At 47.0% G+C, this 16246-nt stretch overlaps 1 protein-coding gene across 1 annotated transcript in view; it reads left to right on the top strand.

Annotated features, from left to right (window-relative positions):
* LOC144685079 (ovochymase-2) overlaps positions 1–16246 on the top strand; it is a 46191-nt gene that overhangs the window by 26432 nt on the left and 3513 nt on the right. Inside the window, exons 5-6 of the mRNA XM_078549614.1 lie at positions 16–146; positions 11211–11304. Of these exons, the coding sequence (XP_078405740.1) occupies positions 16–146; positions 11211–11304 (225 nt within the window). The remainder of the gene's footprint in view (positions 1–15; positions 147–11210; positions 11305–16246) is intronic.

Raw genomic sequence — 16246 nt, forward strand, 5'->3', positions numbered from 1 at the left:
ATTCTCTCTCCCCAGGGTCAGGCTGTGGGTCACAGGAGATTTTATCAAAACAAGGTGTGATCCAAAGCATGCAGTTCCCTCAACAGTACAGCAGTAATGCTCAATGCCAGTGGCTGATACAAGCTCCTGAAAATCACATGATTAAGGTCAGTAATATTCCATTCAGACTGAGTAATGTTTGTGCAGCTCTGTTTATTAAATTTGTTGATTAAAAACTTACATCTATGTGTACTTCCTGACATCTTTTCTCATTATAATTTCTAATGTTTACATTTAAAATGGTAGCTGTGACATCGAGTCAGACTTGATACCATAGGAGTGTGGTAGTTACATTACTGGACTAGTAACCCATAGGCCTGGACTAATTATCGAGAGACATGAGTTTAAATCCCACCTTGGCAGCTTAATTTAAGTTCAGTCAGTTCAATAAATCTGGACTAAAAAGCTTGTCAAGGTGACATGAAACTATGGAATTGCTATAAAACCCCATTTGGTTCATTAATGTCCTTTAGAGAAGAAAATCTGCCATCCTTACCTGGTCTGACCTCTATCTGACTCTAAACCCCCAACAATGTGGTTGACTTCTAACTGCGCTCTGAAACGTTCTCAAGGACAATTAGGAATAGGCAATAAAGGCTGCCCTTGGGAGCTGTGCCCCTATCCCATGAGCAACTAATAAAAAACAATTGGTTCCAAATAATCCTCTACTGAATTCAACCAAGTCTCAACACACAGAATGTTTACTGCATAGAAGCAAATGGTCCATAAACCACAAACTGACTTCTGGCCTCAATTCTTGTTCTTTGTATGTTAATGCTAATGAAACCAAAAATACTTACACTCTGCTGGCCGTATAGTCTCAGCGTATTGTTGTGCAGCTGCCTGTCTCTTATCTTACTTGCTGACGACTTTGGGATTATTCTGGGCCCTCCACGCCTCAATCTAACAAGGACTACACATTTTCAGCATTCACTTTGCCAGATCCCTAACATTGTGTAGCGTAATCAGGTTGTTGCATCCTAACTTAGCCAGGCCCTTCTGCGTTCTTTATAGGTTCTACCTTGGCCATTCTGTTGTTGTCATAACAATTTCATATTTCTTATAAGCATGAGCTGTTTTTGCTGATGCTTAATTTCTTTTCTACCAGCATGAGTTGATTATATGTTGATTTAAAGTGGCTGGACAAGTTGATAAGATGGTTAAAAAAACCATGTGGGCTAAACAGAGGCGTAGGATGGAATTTCCCGGCCCCCTTGACGTTAGGCGTCATGATGACGTACAATGCGGCGAGAAGGCCAAAAATTGGTTTTATGCCGTCGTGAAACCAGTTTGCAATTGTCCGCTTCCCCTGTCAATGGCGGGCTGCGTTTCCTGCCGCTGCACATTGGGAACGTTATTTTAATACATTTGCGTCTGATTATAAGCCCTGCTTGCCAGAATCATCCCCCACATCAAATTTACCGCCAATGTTGGTGTGACTTCAGAACAGCATGCTTCACGACTGCCTGTAAAAGGCAAACACCTGGCGACCTGAAGTTCAAGGGGAACTCGGAGGTGAGTGCACACAACCTTGCGCAGCGCCTGCGAGCATCACCCGCAGAACATCAAGGAGGAGGCACCGCATTCACACGGGGCACAGGCAAGTTGCTTTTTCCTGGCTGGCTTTCAGTGCGGTGCCAGGGCAAGGGTTCCAGTGCGGGTCAGACCAGGGGTTGGGGCAAGGCAGCACAGACAGACTGAAGGAAATACCCAAGCACATGCCGGGGGCTGGGGGGCAAGGCAATACAGACAGATTGAAGGAAATACTGAAGCACATTCCTGGGGGGTGAGGGGCAAGGCAGCACAGACTGAAGGAAATACTCAAACATGTGCCGAGGGTTGGGGCTAGGGGGTGGTGGTTGAAGGAAGCGGATGGACTTGGAAAAGCTTGTCAAAAGTGAGCAGGAAGGGACCAGTGGAATGCTTGCTAAATTTGCTGATGACACAAAGATAGATAGGAAATTAAATTGTGAAGAAGACATAAGAACAAAGTGACATAGATAGGTTAAGTGAGTGGACAAAGATCTGGCAAATGGAGTATAATGTGGGCAAATGTGAAATTGTCCATTTTGGCAGGAGGGATAAAAAAGAAGCATATTATCTAAATGGTGAGAGATTGCAGAGCTCTGAGTTTCAGAGGGATCTAGGACACTGGGTGTCCTAGTGCGTGAATCACAAAAGGCTAGTTTGCGGGTACAGCAGGTAATTAGGGAAGCTAATAGAATGTTATCTTTTATTGTGAGGGGAATTGATTACAAAAGTAGGGAGGTTATGCTTCAGTTGTACAGGACATTGGTGAGACCACATCTGGAGTATTGTGTACAGTACTGGTCTCCTTATTTAAGGAAAGACGTAAATGTCTTAGAAGCAGTTCAGAAGAGGTTTGCTAGACTAATACCAGGAATAGGCAGGATGTCTTATGATGAAATGTTGGACAGGTTAGGCTTGTATCCACTGGAATTTAGAAGAGTAAGAGGTGACTTGATTGAAACCTTTAAGATCCTGAGGGGTCTTGACAGGGTGGATGTGCAGAGGGTGTTTCCTCTTGTCGAAGAATCTAGAACTAGGGGTCACCGTTTGAAAATAAGGGGTCGCTCATTTAAGACAGAGATTCGGGGAATTTTTCTCTCTCAGAGGGTAGTGAGTCTTTGGAATTCTCTTCCTCAAAAGGTGGTGGAAGCAGATTCTTTGAATATTTTTAAGGCATAGCTAGATAGATTCTTGATTAACGAGAGGGTGAAAGGTTATTGAGGGTAGGCAGGAATGTGGGGTTGAGGTTACAATCAGATCAACCACGATCTTATTGAATGACAAAGAAGGCTTGAGGGGCCGAGTGGCCTACTCCTTCTCCTAATTCGTACGTTTGTATGTAACCCATGCGTCTCCCTCTCCCTTTGATCCTGCAGGAGGAGATCATCAGGATAATGGAGCCTGGTGATTTAGCGGTGTGCCTCATGGCTTACAGGGAGCAGCAAAGAAGAAGAGCGTGGCGGAGGTGCCTACCTTGGCAAAAGGAAGAGCACCTCCTTCAGTGTGAAGGGGCGGCAGGGCCTCCTGCACAAGCAGCTGAACTTTCACAGCGAGCCATTGCTCGTAGGCAACTCACTAGGCCCAGGGTCTATAGATGGCATCTGTCATTCCTGCAGGTGATTGAGAACCAGTGTCACCGAGCACTGCTCGTGTCTAGGGAACTGGTCAGTCACATATGTCACCTGCTGCAGGATTTGGCGCCACGGGGTCATGGAGGGCATTCACTGCCAGTGGCCGCGAAAGTCAATTTTTACGCCAGTGATTCCTTCCAGGGCTCCACAGGTGACCTGTGCGGGATTTTGAAAGCCTCCACGCACAAGTGAATCCTGGAGGTCATGGACGCCATCTTTGCGAAGGCACAGAATTCTGTGCATTTCGCCCGGGATCAGGAAAGCCAGGAAGCAAGAGCACTGTGATTTGCGCTGATCTCAAGTTTTCCACATCGACTGCACTCACGTGGCGCTTAGATCTCCATGGCAATAGGCAGTCCACGACATCAACCGCAAGGGCTTCCACTCGCTAAATGTGCAGTTGGTGTGTGAACACCACAAACACATGTTTCAGGTCTGCGCATGATTCTCAGGGAGCGTCCACGACTCCTACATCCTTAGCAGGTCTCAAAGTCCTGACATCTTCCGGGGTCCACAGAGGCTGCAGGGTTGTCTCCTCGGGGACAAGGGCTACCCACAGAGGGTGTGGATGATGATGCTCGTGCGGCGGCCTCAGACTGCAGCAGAGCGACGGTACGACAAGGCTCATGCTGCGACCTGGACTTTGGCGGAGAAAACGATAGGCAATTTGAAAATGAGGTTCTGGTGCTTCAATGGGAATGCTGGAGCACTGCAATACAGTCCCCAGAGGGTGTTCTGGAACATCGTCACTTGCTGCATGCTCCATATCCTGGCACTGCAAAATGGGGAGGAGCTGGTTGAGGAGGAGATGGAGGAGCTGCATGTATCCTCCGATGAGGAGGACGTCGAAGGGGATGATGCTGATGAGGTCCTCGAAGGCGAGGATACGGTGATGAGGCCATCGCACTGGCCAGATGAGGCAGGCGCACTCGGGAGGCCCTCATCTCCTCAAGATTCATGGAGGTTGATGACGAGATGCAGCGAGGATGGTCCTGACATCCTCACCTTGCGTCTGGGAGCATTTGACTCCTATGTGGCTGAGGGCAGCTCATACCCTCAATGCTCAGGCTCATGTTATGGAGACGCAGCAGAGGCCCTAATAGACTCTAGATCCCAGGAGGCTGATGACGAGATGCAGTGAGGGCACTCCATAGATTTTCACGTTGCCTCTCTGAATGTCTGACTCCTGTCTGGTTGAGGGCAGCTCACTTGCACTCTGTGATCAGGGTCATATCATGGAGGTGCAGCGTGAAACTTTAAATGCACCAGATCCTTTGTCAGCCTTCAGCACCCGGCCCCTTCAAGAGCACAGGGTCACTAGTTACAGATGCTGAAGAGATGGGGGCCAGTCCCACCTCAAATGTGTTGAGAGCACACAGAGAGAATGGTGGAACTCTGTGATGCCTGCCCATGACATTCTGGCAGCAATGACAAGCAATGACAGGCATCAGTAATGTGTCCAGGGAGTGTGAAACTGGACCATTACTTTGGCCTAAAAGTTACACACAGCACAGGGAAGAGGCCCTGGACTGAGACACCTGCCTTTACCTTGTGCAGGAACCAAGGTTTCACATCTGAGTGACACGAACACTGCTTATCATAACAAGGAGCCATAGGCAAGGAGACATTCTTGGAAGTTTATTGACAATATTGAACATTATGTACAAGTGATTACCACCTGTGTCCGGGCTGAGCAACTACATCTTCTTGATATGTTTGTAAGTTACCTTTAAAGTTTTTCCTTGATTTTACAGCTGACCTGACTTAGGGGCTGTGCTTGATTTATCCCTTGTTTTTGTTAATTTAGTTAATTGTTTTAACTCTACAAGAGTTACATCTTCTTGATCTTCCTAACCCTGCCGCTATGTCTTGGTACTCCCCCGACATCCACAGCGGAGGTGGAGGCAGCCTGCTGACTGCTACGCCATGTCTGTGATGACCTTGACCGGTGTCCTCTGGAGGGTCGAGATCTGGAGGGTCAAGACCTGGAGGGCCCTGGCCTGCTTTCAGAGTCTTGCTGTGTGGCAGTGGCACCCTCCTCGGCCTGTGGAGCTGGGGCTGCTGGGGTCACAGGAAGAGGGGATTCAGATGGATTGGACACTCCCGGAGTCACCTCAGTGGATGGCCTCAGGGTGTGCACCTCCTACCTATGGGTACTGAGGATGGCTGGCTGGGAAGCTGGAGTGAGATCGAACTGCGCTGCGCCCATCTCGTGTTGACACTGTTGGAGGCTAACTATGGTGTCAGTGATGGAGTTCAGCCCGTGTAGCAGTGCAGGACCGATGTCCTGGACTGAGGTCTCCATGGTGGCCGTCATCCTACCAGTGTTAACCTCGGTGCATTGGCATTCCGGCACTATCACCTCAGGATGAAGGCGGATGGACCCCTCCAATCTGAGAGTGCAGTGGATATCCCTTCCTTATGTTCCCGAGCTTGCCTTTGCAGCTCCAGCAACTGTGACATGACTGAGTCCAGAGGCTCCTCATCTGATTTGGACTCAGCAGATTTCTGTCTTCCAGCAGTCCTCCGAGTGCAGGAAACCTGTGAAGTCCCTGCCACTGCCTGTCGTGGATCAGACAATGTGGTGTTCTCATCAGATTGTGACCCCGAGGCTACTCTAGAACTAGGTCCCACCAATGTGTGTGTCTCTGCGCTGGTGGAGGGTGTGGGTGAGTGTTGTGATGGGTCTTGAATTAGGATGTCATCAGATTCTTCTTTGGAGGTGTCTTCAAGGCTTGAGTTGAGGACCTTGCTCGTGGACCCCTCGGTTGCTTCCAAGATGTGCCTGCGAAAGCAAGGCGAGATAATTGGTGCATGGCAATGGACTGCGGTACAGGGGAACTCACTCGCAGCATGATTGTCTGATAGAGGTTGCACTGCTAGATCCTCATGTGGGCTGGGATTTTCCATACCCGCTGGTGTCAGGCGTGTTCGGTGGCATGAGCGAACAATATGGCTCGATCTGTTTCACGACGGTATGAAAGCAGGTTGCGATCATCCACTCAGCCCGCTAATGGCAGGCTGTGTTCTTCACCATCAGACATCAGGAACCTCATTGTAATACATCAGCATACCATCATTAGGTCTGCCCACCAGAATCGTTCCCACCACCCCTCTGATCCCACCAGCTGGGTCATCTGTCCATGGCAGCGGGAAATCACGCCGATGTGTTTCACAACAGCACATAAGCAACGTGCACCTGGTGGGCTGCACTTCACTTGGGGCTTCAGGGTTTGTTTGCCTACCTTGCTTCGGTCAGCACTCGCAGTCATCAGCACCAGGCTTCACAGCAGCACCACATCACTTTTAGGGGGCTCACGGTAGGTCTCTACCTACCAGGTCAGTCATACGTGGGTGGCTTTTCCATGGCTACAGAGCGAGGTCTTGCTTGGCAAAGGGGGAGAAGTGGCCTCAGGCAAGGGAAGCGACTGCAGGATAAGAGCTGTACTGGGGAAGGAGGGTAACCCAGGTTGTGTATGGGGGGCACATGTTGATCTGTGCAAGTGGCCTCAAGATGGTGAGGGCTGAGGAGGCAGTCTGCAGAGGAGATGAGGCCAGATGGACTTGTGAGGGTGTGTGTGTGAGAATGGATGGTGATGTCCCTTGAGCTGGCAGAGAGTGAGATGCCAGTGAACGTGTGATGGGTTTGAGTGTGTGAGTTTCGAGAGATGAGATGGTTGCCTTACCCTGGCTGCACGGATGAAATCATTCATCCTCTATCTGCATTGGATGACCAACCTCTTCTGTTCAGCATTGGCACTGATCACCACTGCCATTGCCTACCAAGTCGAAGTGGTAATGTTGCTGCCCCTCCTGCAGCCAGAGCGCGGGTAGAGGACATCACAGCGGGCCTCCACGGCATCCAAAGGGCGCTCGAGGGCTGTAGTCTTCTTGCCTTTTGGGGCCATGTCTTTCTTTGCTGCAGTCCTGGGCTGGAAGCACTGAGTGCAGCTGTGCTTTAAATGTGGTCCCTGGCGTGATGAAGTGGTGAGGTGATGGCATGGCAGGCGAATCAGAGCCCACCCACCATGGAAACGGCGTGCATCCCGGGAACGCATAAATACTATGGCGGGTTTGGGACAACATGACGTGAAAACCCGCCATCGCAGCGGCAGATAAAACATCAGTTTACCCGCCCACTGCCTCACTTAGTACAAATCTGGGATGATTCTGCCTGTGATTGAGCACTGCTGACCTCACTGTCAGCACAGGAATGGTCAAGATCATCGCTGGCAGCTAGATGACTCTGTTTTCAAAGTCTGTGAGGACCTTGATGTCGGGCATTCCTCCACTAGTCTGTGACCTCTCCCTTTTCTTGTGTGCCAGCTTGTCCTGCCTGAATACTGATGGAGCGAGTGTAAGGAGGGTGCCTGCCAGGCCAGGTGATAAGGAGGCCTGGCATATTTGGGTGGTGAGTGGTGCCATGGACACAGGGACATGATCCGCAGGACAGATGAAGGTGTGTGTGAGCGAGTGAATGGTGATGCGCCTTGAACTGGTAGTGAGTGAGATCCCTGTGGATGTGTGATGGGTTTGTGGGTGTGTGAGTTGAGAGTGATGAGGAGTGCCTTACCCTGGCGGAACAGAGGAGATCATTCATCCTCTTTCAGCACTGGGTGTCTGTCCTCTTTTACAGGGCATTGGCACTGACCACCACTGCCACTGCTTCCCATGCTGGATTGGTGACCTTACTTGCTGGTCTTCACCTAGAGCGGTGTAGATGACTTCATAGCAGCCTCCACGGTGTCCAGTAGTGCCCAAGGGAGGTGTCGCTAAATTTGGGGGCAGCATGTTTCCTCCCTTTGGCAGCCATGACTCTGCAGCAGCTTCCATTGCCTTAGAGAGTGCTGGCTCTGTGCAGGAACGCCCTTTATATATGGTGCCCAGATTACTGAAGGCCTGAGGTGAGGGCGGGGTGGGCGAATCAGAGGCCTCCCCGCCAGCGACCTGGCGTGTTTCCCAGGAATGCATTATTAGTAAGGCACTGGGAATGGGACAATATGGCGTGAAAAGCCGCCATTGCGGCCGACAGCTAAAACGTGCTTTTCCCCACTAGATACCGCAGTTTGTGCAAATCCGGGACAATTCCTCCCATAGAATATAAAAGCAAAGATATCATGCTAGAACTTTATAAATCACTTGTTAGGCCTCGGCTGGTGTATAGCAGATAACTCTGGGCATCAAACATCAGGAAAGATGTAAAAACCTTAGAAAAGATACAGAGGAGGTTTACCAAGATGTTACAAGGGATGGGGGACTTTAATTATGAGGAGAGGTTGGGAAAGTTAGGGCTGTTCTCCTGGCAATGAGAAGGGTAAGTGAATTAATAGAGGTTTTCAAGATGATGAGTGTTTTGATAAAGTAGATAGCAAAAACTATTTACTTTGGTGAATGGGTTAAGAACTAGATGTTATAGTTTTAAAATAGTCGGTAAAAGACCTGGAGGGAAGATAAGGAGAAATGTTTTCACTCAGAGTACTTGGGATCTGGAACACTCTACCTGAAAAGATGCTGGAAACAGATTCCATAATAATTTTAAAAGGGAATTGGACAAGTAAGCAAGGATGAGGAACTTACAGAGTTACAACCGAAAAACGGATGTGGGTTGGAGGAAGACTGCTGATTCAGAGACGTAGCATTTTTGCAGAAGACGACAGGCAATATTGGATCTCCCCGTGCAACATCTATGTGTGTGTGTCCGATCAACCTGGGTGCATTTTGTTAGTATGAAATATGCTGATGAAATGAGTGGTCCGCTCTGATGGAAAGCTCGCAAGCCTTAAAAGGTCAGGGGTCAAATATCAGGACTATGATAGGGAATCACGGCAGAGCTTTTATATCCGAAGGGCAGTCGAGTTTGTATTAGATAATGAGATGGACCGTGGCCTGAGGATTGCCCTATGTTGCGCCACAGATTCTTTTCAGCGCAATTCGCGCCAAGTCAGCCACATCAGCACAAAGGATCGTGGAATTTCAACCTCAAATCGCCTCCAACATAAACCCAGCTTCTACAATCTTTGGTGCTAATTTATAAAAGCATTGGGCTGGAAGCAGGGCCCCACCAGAAAGCTGAATAAGCCCCAAATCGAATTAGTCACCGTGGCGAGTTTCTGCAAACTGCACTCATTTGTGGAGTCTTTGAGGAGACTCTTAAAATCAAGTTTTTTTAAATAGGTATATGAATACTAATAGACAAGTTTTAAAAGCTTTTAAATATTAAAAAACATTTAATTTATTAAGAAACCAACTGCTGTACACCAATGAAACTAGCGAATTGCTCTTTTTTTAAAGTTATTTTCATTTATTTAAAATCGGGTTATTCGCGGGGGGTGGACTAGACACGTTAATGAAAGAAAGCTCATTCCTGGTGATAAACCCATTTTCATTATTATTAATAAATAGTAATAAAACTACAGGGAGGTCTTGTGGCGCGGTGGTAGTGGCCCTACCTCTTGGTTCAAATCCCACTTCAGGACTTAATGTTCATGGAAGGTACATTCACAATCACAATGTGGCCAAACAGATTAATAAGCAGCCTATAAATCCTTCCAATATTCCTTACACCAGATAGTAAGAGCTGGAGAGTTTCCTGGTCAGCCATACTGCAGAAGACTGCAGTAATTTGTCAAGCATAATCATGGACCAATCCAATGGAAGCCCATGTTTGCCAACAACCTCTCAGCGCATGGTACCTGAAGGAGGAGGGAAATACTTAAAAATGAAAAAATATTAAACGGCTACGGGGAAAGAGCTGCTAATTCCTTAACTCAGGCCTCTGGATTGTTCCCGCCGGGACACCCTGGTCCACTCCTCCATCACCCCCTACACCTCAACCCCCTCCCACGGCACCTTCCCATGCAACTGCAGAAGGTGCAACACCTGCCCCTTTATCTCCCCCCTCCTCACCGTCCAAGGGCCCAAACACTCCTTTCAATTGAAGCAGCGCTTCACTTGCACTTCCCTCAATGTAGTCTACTGCATTTGCTGCTCCCAATGCGGTCTCCTCTACATTGGAGAGACCAAACGCAGGTTGGATGATCGCTTTGCGGAACACCATCGGTCTGTCCGCAAGCATGACCCAGACCTCCCTGTCACTTGCCATTTCAACACACTACCCTGCTTTCATGCCCACATGTCCGTCCTTGGCCTGCTGCAATGTTCCAGTGAAGCTCAACGCAAACTGGAGGAACAGTACCTCATCTTCTGACTAGGCACTTTACAGTCTTCCGGACTTAATATTGAGTTCAACAATTTCAGATCATAAACTCTCTCCTCCATCCCCACCCCCTTTCTGATCCCTCTTTTTTTACAAATATATTTTTCTTTTCCCACCTATTTTAAAATTTATTTTGATCTATTGTTTCATCTCCACCTTTTAGCCCATTTCGATCCCTTCCCCCCACCCCACCCCCAGTAGGGCCATCTGCCACTAGCTTGTCCTGTTTGCTACCCTTAATGTCCCCATTAGCACATCCTTTAGATAATATCACCACCGTCAACACCCCTTTGTCCCTTTGCCTATGACATCTTTGCCAGTCTCTTCTTGGCCTCCACCTATCACTGGCCCCCTATCGAGCTCTACCTGTCCCGCCCCCCTCTACCAGCTTATACTTCATCTCATTTCTATATTTCTTAGTTCCGATGAAGGGCCATAATGACTCGAAACGTCAACTGTATCTCTCTCCGCAGATGCTGTCAGACCTGCTGAGTTTTTCCAGGTATTTTTGTTTTTGCTCTGGATTACCAGTCCAGTAACAGCACTACTATGCTACTGTACCCACCATTTGTACAAAGTTAGCTGTGTAGCTATAGGTTTGAGTGGAATATGAAGGCTGCCATGGAGTGATTGGGCCGAGTGGCCTATATCTGTGCTGTATATCCTATGCATTTCACTAGGGAGAATTAAATGTTCTTTGGATTTAAAGATTTGAGGAGCAAAGTAGGGGGTTGATTTATGAAGAAAAATTCAGCTATATAGTATAACTGACTAACCAGAATCTTTCCTTGCAGCTGGAATTTGAGGATTTTGAAGTGGAATTGTCCAACAATTGTTCTAATGACCTGGTAAAAGTACATGACACCTGGACCGAAAGCAATCAATCAGGTAACAAAGATCTGAAAGAAAGTGAAGCCTTAAAATCCCTTAATTCTGGAACCTGGGGGTTGTGCTAAAATTTTCCACCTTGGCTTTGGGTGTTTTTTTTAATAATTTGTGGGATGTGGACATGATTGTCCATCCCTAATTACCCTTAACTGAGTAACTTGCCAGATATTTCACAGGGCAGTTAAGAGTCAACCACCTTGCCGTTTCACATGTAGGCCAGACCAGGTAAGGATGGCAGTTTTACTCTCCTAAAGGACATTAGTGAACCCTATGGGTTTTAAAGAAATTTGGTAGTTATATTGGGTGGAATGTTGTTGTGGCATCTGGGGTCTCGTCTGCTGGCTGGAGAGCTGGCAAGAGACTTACGCTGCCTCTTTTTGGGAAGGCCCACCAAACCACATGCCAATCAGGCATTGACAAGACTAGCAGCCATGGTTCCTTTGGAATCAAGATCCCAGGGTTGGAAGGCTTGCCTACCTAGAACTGCTGGCCAATCGGAGGTCACTGCAGTGGCCATGACTGCTCCAAAAAGGACAGGCACCAGAGTCCCAGGATTGCAGAGCAACCCAGGCCACAAGTATGTAATGTGGGCGGGAGGAGGGTGTTTCATGGGATGGGGGTCACAGGGCAAGGGTGCAGGGGTCTGGCAGGCAGGGCAGAGGGATGGCTCTAAGAGGGCCCCGCCCTCTTCTTGATGTCCAGTCCCAGGATCAGGCACGTTGGTTGAGGCACCCAACACCCCTCCCACCACACCAGCTCCCCCTCCCCCAGAGGTGACAAGGTGATTGCACAGTTTTACCTGTCTACACGCTACATGGTGATAGGCCCGCCTGCAGATGGGTTAATATCGATGGTGGCGTCATTAATTGGCCACTTAAGAGCCTCAATTGGTGGCAGGGCAGGAAGATCAACCATGGACTTTCCCACCCAGAACTTAATTCTGGCGGAGCTGCAGAGGTGGCAGGGTTCAGGTATGTTACCATCCCACCTAAGTAAATGTCCTTCCCACCTCCAAGCTCATCACCAGTGAGTGCACAAGCTTCTGACCATGGTCTCTGAAGCTTTTTGTTAATATAATACCAGATTTATTAATTAAAATAATTTAAATTTCTCACCTGCCATGGTGGCATTTGAGCTCTTACCTCTAGATCGTTAGGCCAGGCATCTGTAATACTCAGTAACATAACCACTATGTACTCTGAAGGTCCAGCTGCTGAATGTAAATTCTGTGTGTGTGAGAGAGATGGAGTGCAAGGGCTGAATTTTTGCTCCGAGTTGGGTGCACAGAGTCGGGAACTTTCCTGATTCTGCAAACTCGACTTGGGAGAAAGCGTCCGAGCGGTCGGATTTTTTTCCGGGTGGAACAGGAGCTAACTGGAGTCAGGCCTGCCACCCCTGGAAACATTGTGGAGTCAGCCACAGGGGCTACCAAGTGCCAAGGCGGGCTGGTTAAAAATTCCATCTTGGCCCTCTGGGACTTGGTCCCAGTTGTAAAAACAATGAAGCAAAAACCAGTTCTCTAGCCCTCACTCCTCACCTCCTGCACACTTCCCATGACCCATCCATTACCAACTCACACCACCTCATGCCCTTCTACCCACTGCCCATGGCCCCTCATACCCTCCATGCTAACCTATGCCCCCTACCCACTCCCCATGGCCCTTTATAGGCCCTATGCCAACCCATGACCCTCACCCATCACTCGTTTCCCTTATACCTTCCAGTATCCACCATGGGCAAACCTCAGGAGCCATGCTGAGATGAAATAAAAATAAATTCTAAGTATTTATTACAGACCGCACTATATTTAAAATAAACAATCATTGATAAAAGCCCACTCAATACATTTAAAACCTTTCAAGTACTTAATTCTCTTTAAAAACAAATATTTCCTTCAAGTACATAAAACCTTATTAAAACAAATATTTGTATTCATCCATAGCCCCACATCAAAGACAATTGATCTCTTTATGACCACTTGGAGCTGTCAATCAAACTGTGAACTTACAGGTCCCCCACTGTGATGACAATAGGTTGTGGAAGTAATCAAGCAGAAATAATACTACAATGATCACACTCAGGCTTATGTCAACAACATCTAGTGAAATTTCAAGCACCAATTTTTTTCAACTGCACACTGGCTGTTTTTTTTGCAAAATTTGAAGGGCAAGGCATTTAAATGATGTACATACAAGCAAGGAGCAGGAGTGGGCCATTCGGCCCCTCGAGTCTGCTCTGCTATTTAATAAGATCATGGCTAATCTGATTATAACTTCAAATCTGCATCCTGCCTACCCCCAATAACCTATCACCCCCTTGCTTACCAAGAATCGATTCACCTCTGCCTTAAAAACATTACTTTTCTCAAAGGGTCGTGAATCTATGGAATTCACTACCTCAGAGTGCAGTGGATGCTGGGACGCTGAATAAATTTAAGGAGGAGATAGACAGATTTTTAATTAGTAATGGGTTGAAAGGCAATGGGGAGAGGGCGGGAAATTGGAGTTGAGGCCGAAATGAGATCAGCCATGATCGTAATGAATCGCGGGGCAGGCTCGAGGGGCTGAATTGCCTGCTCCTGCTCCTAGTTCTTATGTTCTTATATTCAAAGATTCTGCTTCTGCTGCCTTTTCAGGAAGAGAGTTCCAAAGGCTCATAACCCTCTGACAGAAAAAAATTCGCCCCATCTCTGTTTTAAATGAGCGACCCCCTTATTTTTAAACAGTGACCCCTATTTCTAGATTCTCCCAAAAGAGGAAACATTCTCTACACATCAGCTCTGTCAAGACTCCTCAGGATCTTAAAGGTTTCAATCAAGTCTTCTCTTACTCTTCTAAACTCCAACGGATACAAGCCTAACCTGTCCAACCTTTACTCAAATAACAACCCACCCATTCCAGGTATTAGTCTGGTAAGCCTCATCTGAACTGCTTCCAATGCTTTTACATCCTTCCTTAAATAAGGTAACCAATACCGTACCAGCACTCCAAATATGGTCTCACTAGTGCTATGTATAACTGAACTATAATCTCCCTACATTTGTAATCAATTCCCCTCGCAAGAAGTGATAATATTCTATTAGCTTTCCTAATTACTTGCCATATCTGCATGCTAGCCTTTTGCGATTCATGCACTAAGACACCCAGAACCCTCTGCATCTCTCACCATTTATATTATAAGCTTCTCTTTTATTCTTCCTGCCAAAATGGACAATTTTACATTTTCCCTCATTATACACCATTTGCCAGATCTTTGCCCACTCACTTAACCTATCTATATCTTTTTGTAATCTCCTTATGTCCTCTTCACAACTTATTTTCCTACCTATCTTTGTGTCATCAGCAAATTTGGCAATCATCCCATCAATCCCTTCGTCCAAGTTATTTATATAAGTTGTAAACAGTTGAGGTCCCAGCACTGATCCCTGTGGCACACCACTTGTTACATCTTGCCAACCTGAAAAAGACCTATTTATGTCTACTCTCTGCTTCCTGTTAGCCAATCTTCTATCCACGCCAATATGTTAACCCCTGTATGATGAGCTTTCATTTTCAGTAATAACCTCTGAGGTGGCACTTTATCAAATGTCTTCTGGAAATCTAAGTACAGTAAATCCACCAGTTCCCCTTTATCCACAGTACATATTACTTCCTCAAAGAACTACAATAAGTTGGTTAAGCATGATTTCCCTTTAACAAAACCATGTTGACTCTGCCTGATGACCTTGAGCTTATCCAAGTGCCCTGCTATAGCTTCTTTAATAATAGCTTCTAACATTTTCCCTACGACAGGTGTTAAGCTAACTGGCCTGTAGTTTCCCGCTTTCTGTCTCCCTCGCTTTTTGAATTATGGAGTTACATTTGCTACCTTTTCCAATGTAAAGGGAAATATAGGGAGTTTCAGAAAATTAAAACCAATGCCTCAACTATCTCACTAGCCTCTTCTTTTAAGACCCTAAGATGAAGTCCATCAGGACCCAGGCACTTGTCAGCCCGCAGCTCCAACAATCTACATAGTACCACTTCTCTGGGGATTGTAATTTTCTTGAGTTCCTCTCTCCCTTCCACTTCCTGATTTATGCCTTTGATTTAACAGTTTGACAGCTTGACAGATCTTAGCCATTTTATTACACACATTCATGTCTATCCATATCAATCCCAAAGGGGTAGTTGATCTCTTCCAAAGGGTACCTTTCCTCTCCAAATAACTCCTTAAATGTCTAAAACCCACGTGTCATATTTCAGAATCCAGGGTGGGCTAATTTGCTTCTGTTTGAAGGCATCTGCAATATAAAAGTATGCAGCTGCCTCTGTGAACCATGAATGGGCAAAACACATCCTGCCCCAGGCCCCACACCATCCAGTGAAAATGGTGGGTATCGGGTTTGGGGGGAGGGGCTTCCAGATTTTGGGCTCTGGTGCCATTTTGGCTAAATCATGGAGCACTTCTGGCTTGGCGAAAATGTGGGTCTGCGACTTTAGTTTTTACAGTAACCTTGTGGACACCCAGGCGGAATGCTGCAGTCCACATCAATACTGTGGAAAAGAACAGGAGAGGTACCTAGGAGGAGTGCAACTGGTCTTCACTGAAAGCGTTTTACACCCCCCTAAATTCTTGTTTCGATTGAAATTAATGGAAAGAAACATTGAGTGTGATATGAAAAGTGTGGCTCATTCACTATCGCCTGCTTTTTCATTTTACACGCTGATTCCATCCCATTGTGTTTCTGCAGCCAGTTATGAGTGTCTGTGTGTGTGTGTGTGTGTGTGTGCGTGCACGCATGAGAGAGAAAGACATATGTCTTTACAAATATCAACTGAGTAGGGAGGCTAAAACATCAAAGATCGAGGGCAAATAATGACATTTGTTGTTGTTGATGCACAAGTCAGCCAGCAACCTGCGGTGAGGAGGAGAGCTAGATGCTGGATGTATTTGCACCCTT

Source organism: Cetorhinus maximus, chromosome 9 (genome assembly GCF_964194155.1).
Source record: "Cetorhinus maximus chromosome 9, sCetMax3.hap1.1, whole genome shotgun sequence".
In the NCBI taxonomy this organism is placed as follows: Eukaryota; Metazoa; Chordata; class Chondrichthyes; order Lamniformes; family Cetorhinidae; genus Cetorhinus; species Cetorhinus maximus.